Source organism: Furipterus horrens, unplaced genomic scaffold (genome assembly GCF_987537825.1).
Source record: "Furipterus horrens unplaced genomic scaffold, mFurHor1.1.pri manual_scaffold_17, whole genome shotgun sequence".
In the NCBI taxonomy this organism is placed as follows: domain Eukaryota; kingdom Metazoa; phylum Chordata; class Mammalia; order Chiroptera; family Furipteridae; genus Furipterus; species Furipterus horrens.
The window spans coordinates 82,411,289-82,418,667 of record NW_028327187.1 but is presented as its reverse complement, the minus strand read 5'-3'; the positions used below and the strand labels follow the sequence as shown (position 1 = coordinate 82,418,667).

At 47.4% G+C, this 7,379-nt stretch overlaps 1 protein-coding gene across 1 annotated transcript; it reads right to left on the bottom strand.

Moving 5' to 3' along the window:
• Positions 1 to 632: 632 nt before the first annotated feature.
• On the bottom strand, positions 633 to 7,168 carry MAGED1 (MAGE family member D1). The gene is made up of 12 exons (XM_090264978.1): positions 7,095 to 7,168; positions 5,848 to 6,465; positions 4,511 to 5,179; positions 4,323 to 4,386; positions 4,034 to 4,113; positions 3,770 to 3,861; positions 3,474 to 3,553; positions 3,351 to 3,393; positions 3,035 to 3,097; positions 2,341 to 2,455; positions 1,044 to 1,428; positions 633 to 831 (listed from the first exon to the last, which is right to left on the bottom strand). The coding sequence occupies exons 1-11, from the start codon at positions 7,137 to 7,139 to the stop codon at positions 1,051 to 1,053; spliced, it is 2,247 nt and encodes a 748-aa protein (XP_090121104.1). The 5' UTR covers positions 7,140 to 7,168; the 3' UTR covers positions 633 to 831; positions 1,044 to 1,050.
• Positions 7,169 to 7,379: the final 211 nt, after the last annotated feature.

The following is a 7,379-nucleotide window of genomic DNA, read 5'->3' as shown; positions in this document are numbered from 1 at the left end:
GTCCTGTTTGAATGGGAGTTGTGAGGCCTTTCTAGAGGAACAGGCCCTTGTGCAGCATTTCCAGAGGTGAGAAGAGTCCTGTGGGCCCATCCCTTTATGGGCAATATGGCTAGGGGCATGAGATCTTCCTTCTGAAACAGATTTTAGTACCTGGCTCACAATGTTTGTTGTCTGCTTCTACTTATGCCCCCATCCTGAAGTTATTTTACTTTCCACATGGATAATACAACCAACAACCTGGGAACTGTTAACTTCTTTTCCCTCCAACCACCTATTCTCTGGACCTTGTCATTACCTGGAATCTTACCTTCTGTCTCAAATGCAGCTGTCTGACCATCTACACCACTTCTCATTATGTCATCTCTCAATGTCATTCTGGGACACCTAACACCATATCTTTCACATACGAATCACTGAAGTAATATTTTAAAAATAAATCACACTAGTTCTTGGATGTCATTAACACTCAAGTTCATCAATTCCTCCTTTGTTTCCCAATCCATTAGCCCATCTACCCACATTTCGACCTGTTGAAAGCTGATATATCCCTTAGGCTAGAACTGAAGCACTCTCTCCCATATAAACATGTTGATCTCACACCAAACATAGGGAAAAAAAGGGGGCACATCCAATTTACTCTGCAGTTCAACATTTATTTCTGATACCAAAATCTGACAGCACACAAGGGGGAAAGAAAGCAATAGAGAAGGAACAGCAAATAACTTTATCTTGCATGCCAACAGGATGTGGCTCTCTACATAGCTGTGTTTAGAAGGAATTTGGGCTTCAGCCTCATTCAGGGGAAAGACTATTGCAACTGATTAGCAATATCTGTGAACATAACAAAAAAAAAAAAAAGAAATTAAATCAATGATATGTATCAAATAGTAAGGAATATAAATACCAAACAGTGCTTCCCCATACTTCTCTCATTTCCCTGCCATGCATTTACTACGATTCCCAGCTTGTGCACATAAATACATTCCCATGGGCACTACATCTCCCAATGACCCTAGCTGTCCAATCCAAAGTGATATACCTACCCAGATCTCACTCAACCCAGAAGAAACCAATGGCACCAAAGTTGGCAGCAAAGTTGGCACTAGCTGTACCACCAGGGCCAATAATGGGGCCAGTGAAGGTCTGAGGAAATCTGGAACGGGCATTCTGGTGGTATCTGGCCCAGAAGGTAAATGGGATTCTGGACCAAGGATCTCCAAAATCTCCTTCCTCATCCCAGGTCAGCAGCTCAAACTCAATGTCATCCCAGCTCCAGGGCCCAGATACGGCCTCATCTCCAATCCCCATGCGGGTTCTCGCCTCAGCCCGGGCCTCAGCCTCAGCTGCAGCAGCATCCAGAGCATCCAAAGCCTCATCTGCGGCCTCCATGAATTGTGCAGTCCAGTCACGAGGGTCTCTCTTCTGAACCTGAGATGAGAAATAGAAAATAAAACAAAACTCCTAATAGTATTAATATTTATGAAGCACCTACTATGCAGAGGTCTGTCCAGAAGGTATCCAGCCATGTACTATGAAAAATAGACACACTTACCGAAAGAGACAAGATATAAGAAACATTGTACATAGGACAATGATGCCTCAGTCTCCTTCAACCCCTTCAAAGCAGGCACCTTGGGACCTCACACAGTTCTCCCAATCTCCACCAGCTTCCATCACGTTTTCCTGAATCCCATCGATGGTCTGAAATCTCTACCCTTTCAAAAGTGATTTTAGTTTTGAGAAAAGCCAGGAGTCACAGGGACCGAATCTGGGCTGTAGCAGGGCTGAGTCACCTGAGTGATTTGATATTTTGTCAACTCTACATGAGATGTGATACATGAGCAGGCATGTTCTTATGATGAAGCTGCCAATCACCAGTTGCCCATAGCTGCGGCCTTCCGAATTATCTGAATAGTTTCCATGAAGGAAAGTTCAGGCTTAATGCAAAATCCGACGCAGATTTGTTGCTCTACTTGCTCTGTCATGTTGAATGCGATGGCCACGCAGTACATATGGTCACTCAATGGCTACCACCCCGACTGACTAGTACAGTGAAGTCATCATTGTTCATGCATGCGCATTCCAGTCCACCCTCCTTGGCTGCCAGGTTACATCGATGCCATGCAAACCATTCTCATTATATTAACCATTGCTGGACTTTATCTGGTCACTGTGTATTTAGCATTCTACTCTGTGCAATTGTTTACTTAATAACAACAAAAAAGTACCACCAGCACCTCCTATATGCAATACCTGAGATCTCATTCTTGCTCTGGACCATTCCCAGCCAGTCACACCTCACCCCATGACCCATCAAGTCTGGAGTAGTTTCTTTATTACCTCTGCAATGAATCTCAGCACTTTCATCTTGCTAGTCTCATGGTAGGAACGGAGGCCCCAGAGGAACTCATACTCAGGAGGGTTGCTGTTGGGCACTCGTCTATAGTCCAGGTACCTTAGAAAGAGCAAAAAGGTCTTTTTTTTTCTATCAAGGTAGAATGGTAGTCCATTAATGCATATAATCCCTAGACTGTGAAACTACAGATTTCAGGTAGCAACTCCCCCAAGACTCATTCCTAAACACATCAGTGTATTTACCGTCTAATACTCAGGTGTTCAAATTCCTGTATCAGTGCTTCTACACTGAGAGGTCATCTAGAGCTTTAGCGGAGGCTTGTGTAGGGTCATTGAAAAGACACTTAATCTTACCCTCTCTGTCACAGCTCTAGCACTGGGTTCTTATAATCTTGTCAGTGAGCCACAGATAGCCTTGTTGCAGTGATTACACCTGCAGTGCAAAAGCCTCGGCCAGGCCCAACCTTGTAGATGTCTACTTGTGGGGATGGTGGATAAGCTTCACCTGCAAGATTACTATACTTATAAAAACTCAAGGAATATACTAAGTGTTTCTCAGGGCATATGTGTTTCTGTATATATATGTATAGGTAAGTAATGAGTGTAAGAAGAATTTTCTGATGCTGGCCAGCACACAAAACTCAAGAGGACCAGAGAAAGCCCTTTAGGTACCACTTACTTTTGCTTTACAAACTCATAAGTGAGAAGTTTCCTCAGATCTCCAAGGAGGGGATGTCTCACCCTGCAAGTAAAAAAAGAACCCATAATCAGAGACTATGACATTATCCTCCAAAAGAAAAGAGTTTTCCAGCACAGAGGTCAGAGATGAGAAAAGAGGCAGAATTCAGGACTATTTCCCCATCCACCCAGGTCGTCTTTTGGGGCTCTGTATCTCCCCAAACCCACCAGAACACTAGGCTGATACAACCCTGGGACCATACTCTGTTGTCAAAGGATAGTATAAACAGGTAAGTGATGAGAGAGCCCAATCATACCCAGGACGCAGTCCCATCTTGCGTAGTGCCTCCCAGAGGACAGCTGTAGTGGGAGACAAGGAATAAAAAATGAACGTGGGAATCAGGCTGTAGCCAACCCCCAGCTGCACCCCAGGCACTTACCTTCACTGGCACGGTTGCCATTCATAAAGATGATGCCTAAAATCACTAAGAGGAGACCCAGCTTGGGTGTGTCTTTGGTCCTAAAAGAGTAAAAAAAAGAAGATGCTTTCAGCAGCTATTTGCACAAGACACTCTAGACAGCAACTAGCTTCTCCAGTGTTCCTCAGCTAGTGGGTAATTATACTCTGACTCTGCCCATGAACTGCTGTGCGACCCTGAATCTTGGACCCTGGCCTACTCCTGGAAGAAAAAGCACCACTGAGAAAGGCAATGTTCCACCTTCTTTCCCATCTTACGTTCCCAGTATGCCAGCCAAGGACTCGGGAGTACTGATGAGAATATACAGGTGTTCTTCCTTGTCAATTTCCTTCAGCTGAATCCCAAATTTCTACAGGGAAAGGAAAATAGACTATGAAATTACAAAATCTAGCATAAGCTGCCCATACTTAAGTCACTCACCTTCCTTCAAGACTTGCCCTAAACTTCCAGTAGAAATCCCATGAATCTTTGAAATCAAGACTTTCCCCATCACTCCTATCCCTAAGGAGCTGCTTTCTTACCTTCTCCAGCACAAAGCATGCACGTTCAATGATTTCTGGGTAAACATCAGTGTATTCGCGGATGATATCCCTCAGCATTTCTGTAGGACAGAAGAGGGAGCACCTGGGCTGAGCAGGGGCCAGCTCTGCTAAGGAGAGTACAGTCAGGGTCCTCAAGGGTGAAAAAGGAAGAATCAGCCATGGAAGGAGGGAACTAAAGGGGAATGGACTTATATATAAGCAAAGGGATGTCCGCAGAGCATGGGTGAGGGGAAGGGTAGAGCCACAGGAGAGGGCACTGGATGCCTACCTGAGCGTTTGATGGGCACCTTTGTGTAATCTTTAAGCATCAGGTACTTGACCAACTTATTTGCCTGGGAGGAGAAAAGGAAATCTTTTCAGTTCTAAGATATTAACATAAAATTTAGTTGAATTATAGCTGGAAGGATGGCAAAGAGCAAGAGAGGGGAGATGTGAATGGGGAGTTATAGTGCTTACTCTTTCTTGAAGAAGGGCCACATCTCGGGGCTGTGAGGCACCTATGTTCTGTGAGGCACGCGAGTTGGGAGAGGGGCGTAGGTTTGGTGAGGGTCGCAGGTTCTGCCACTCAGGTGGAACTGGCCAGTCGGTTGGAATCCAGTCAGGTGGAAGTGGCCAGTGAGTGGGAAGTGGCCAATCAGGTGGCAGTGGCCAGTCAGGCGGCAGTGGCCAGTCAGGAGGGCCTTGCCAATCTGGAGGACCCTGCCATCCAGGTGGGCTCTGCCATCCAGGTGGGGTCTGCCACCCAGGGGGATTCTGCCAGGCCAATGGATTTGGCCAGACAACTGGACCAGGCCAGACAATGGGATTTGGCCAGATCACTGGGTTCTGCCAGATCACTGGGTTTGGCCAGATCACTGGGTTCTGCCAGGCAACTGGGTTTTGCCAGGCTGGTGGGGTCTGCCTAGCTTGGGGACTCTGACGTGCTGGTGGGGTCTGCCTGACTGGCTGGTTTTGCCAGCCTGATGGGTTTTGCCAGGCCAATGGGGTCTGCCAAAGCACATTGGGAGGTGCTCCAAGTGGGTTCTGAGAGGTAACTGGAACAGCTGCAGACCTCCAGGGCCCTGCAGGCAGTGGGGCCCGCCTCTGATCTCCATTGCTGTTCTCTTCCACATTCAAGTTATTAATCTGCATCATCAGAAAGAAAGGAAGATCCAGGGTTACCAGTTGTTTCTGTGTCCTCACCCTGTCTATTCAAGGAAGGCCCCCTACCGCCCTCACCTGTAGTGACAGCCTGACCCACTAGCCAATGGTCACCCTGAATCCTGAGCTTATCTTTCACTATCTTCCAGGCAGAAGTTTCAACTCTGAACTAGGCCAGGATCAACCCAAGGGTGGGGCCTGAAGCTGCTCATCTTCCTATGTCCACCACTGACTCTGCTTTTACCACCCTGGACCAATCACTCAAGTCACTTCACCTCTCTGGGACTTAGTTTCTTCCTCTGTAAGACTGAGACTACGATCCCTAAGTGATATGAGGTACCTTGAAGATTTAATGAGTGAGATAACCTGTGTTCAAGACCTAACACATGGTGGTTACTATCAAAATATAAACTGAATTACATACAGGTTGTATATATTACATGTCATCTCCCCATCAGTCTGTGGACACTCAGGGGGCAGAAATTACCATGTTCACCTTATCATCCCATATAATATAGCTGAATACAGTCAGGTGTATATATATATCTATATATATCTATATATATATCTATATAATTTCATTTTTAGAACAAATAACCTCAGAGAAGAAAAAAAGAGAACCCAAATCAAAGTGGAGCTAGCAGGGATCTCACCTTACGGGTCCTCTTGCCCCGAATTATAGTCCTGGACTCTGGATTCTGAGCCTGGGAACCATCTGCTGAGGTCTGTGCAGCTGCACCATCAGATTCAGAGATACTTGGGTCAGCCTCTATGTCAGCCTGGGAAGTGGACATCTTGGTTTGGTTGACATTCTGGGTCTGAGTATCAGCTGTTGGGGCCTTAGTGGTATTATTCCAAGCCTTGACGGCTATCTTATGCTGAGTATTTGACATCTCGCTGGCATTGAAAGCCTGAGAGATATTGTAAGTGGCATTTGGACCCACCTTAGTAGTGGCATTCTGGGCCTTGAAGGCTGCCTTGGACTTTTTCGCAGTTAACTCACTGGTTGCTGCCTGGGAAAAATCACAGGCAGCAGTTGGGCCACTTGGGCTGGCATTCTGAGCCTTAAAGGCTGTTTTAGGCCTAGCTGCAGCTGCTGAAACCTGATTATCAGCCATCTCACTGGCTGTTGGGGGCTGTGAACTCTGGAGACAAGAATTCTGCCCGCAGGCAGCTGCAGGAGCCTGGTTGGTAGGTGGAGCCTCTGAAATCTGGATGGCCTCCATCAGGGTCTGCATAAGCAAGGTGCTGTCTTCTACAGAGATGTCAGCCTGCAAATACAGGGGGGAAAGTTAAAATTTCTGGGCCTCTGAAGCGCCAACTGAGGTGTAGGAGGAACAGCACAGGAGAGGTGCAAGAAGGGGGCTGGTGCAAAAAGAAGAGGGCTGAAGTAGAGAACTAGACTGCTGAGGAGGGAGGCACAGTGATATCAAAATGACTGGTAGGGGCTGAGTGCAATAGGGGCTAAAAGAGTGGTTAAGTTGGAAGAGAAGGGTTGAGGTGAAGTGAGGGGTGGTCAAGCAGGGAGGTTATAGCAGAGAAGTGTGGCGTGGCTTAAAGCTCTCGACGGGGTGGTGGTGCCCTCACGAGGAGTTGAGGAGAATAAGAGGGGGTCGCAGGGAGTGGGGAATGCAAGTAGAGTGGGAGGGTGGAGGTGGGTGGTTGGGGGAGGGGGCGGCAGACTGCTCTACACTCAGGACTATGGGAAAAAATGGTTCCTTATCCAACCCGCATTCTCTGGGCAGACTGCCCTGACTACTAACAGGGTCTCTCCTTTCTATGAGCAAGGGACTGATGGTTGAAAAGGGACGCCCCTCCCACCTCAATAAACACTGGGAATTTGAAAGAGGGCGTCCAAAGGGGCCCAGAGGGAACTGTCGGCTGAGGGAAGAGATCTTACCTGGAAGCCGAGGAGGCCCGCACCACAGTCCATTTTCTGATCCATGGCTTCTGTCCCTCTGGCAAGAGCAGAGCCTGGGGGGTGTGGAGGAGGAGCCGGACGTTATACTACAGAGGGCAAATACGGAGAACGAAATCTGGTGGTTGGGTGTTTAGGGTTTGATTGTGGGGATTGATGAGGTGCTGAATGTGAGGGGAACGGGCCGGATTGATGGGGGAAAAGTGAATCAGTGTCCAGATGGAGGTTCTGAATCCCGAGGAGCTACTGAAGGGGAGCAGTTTCAAA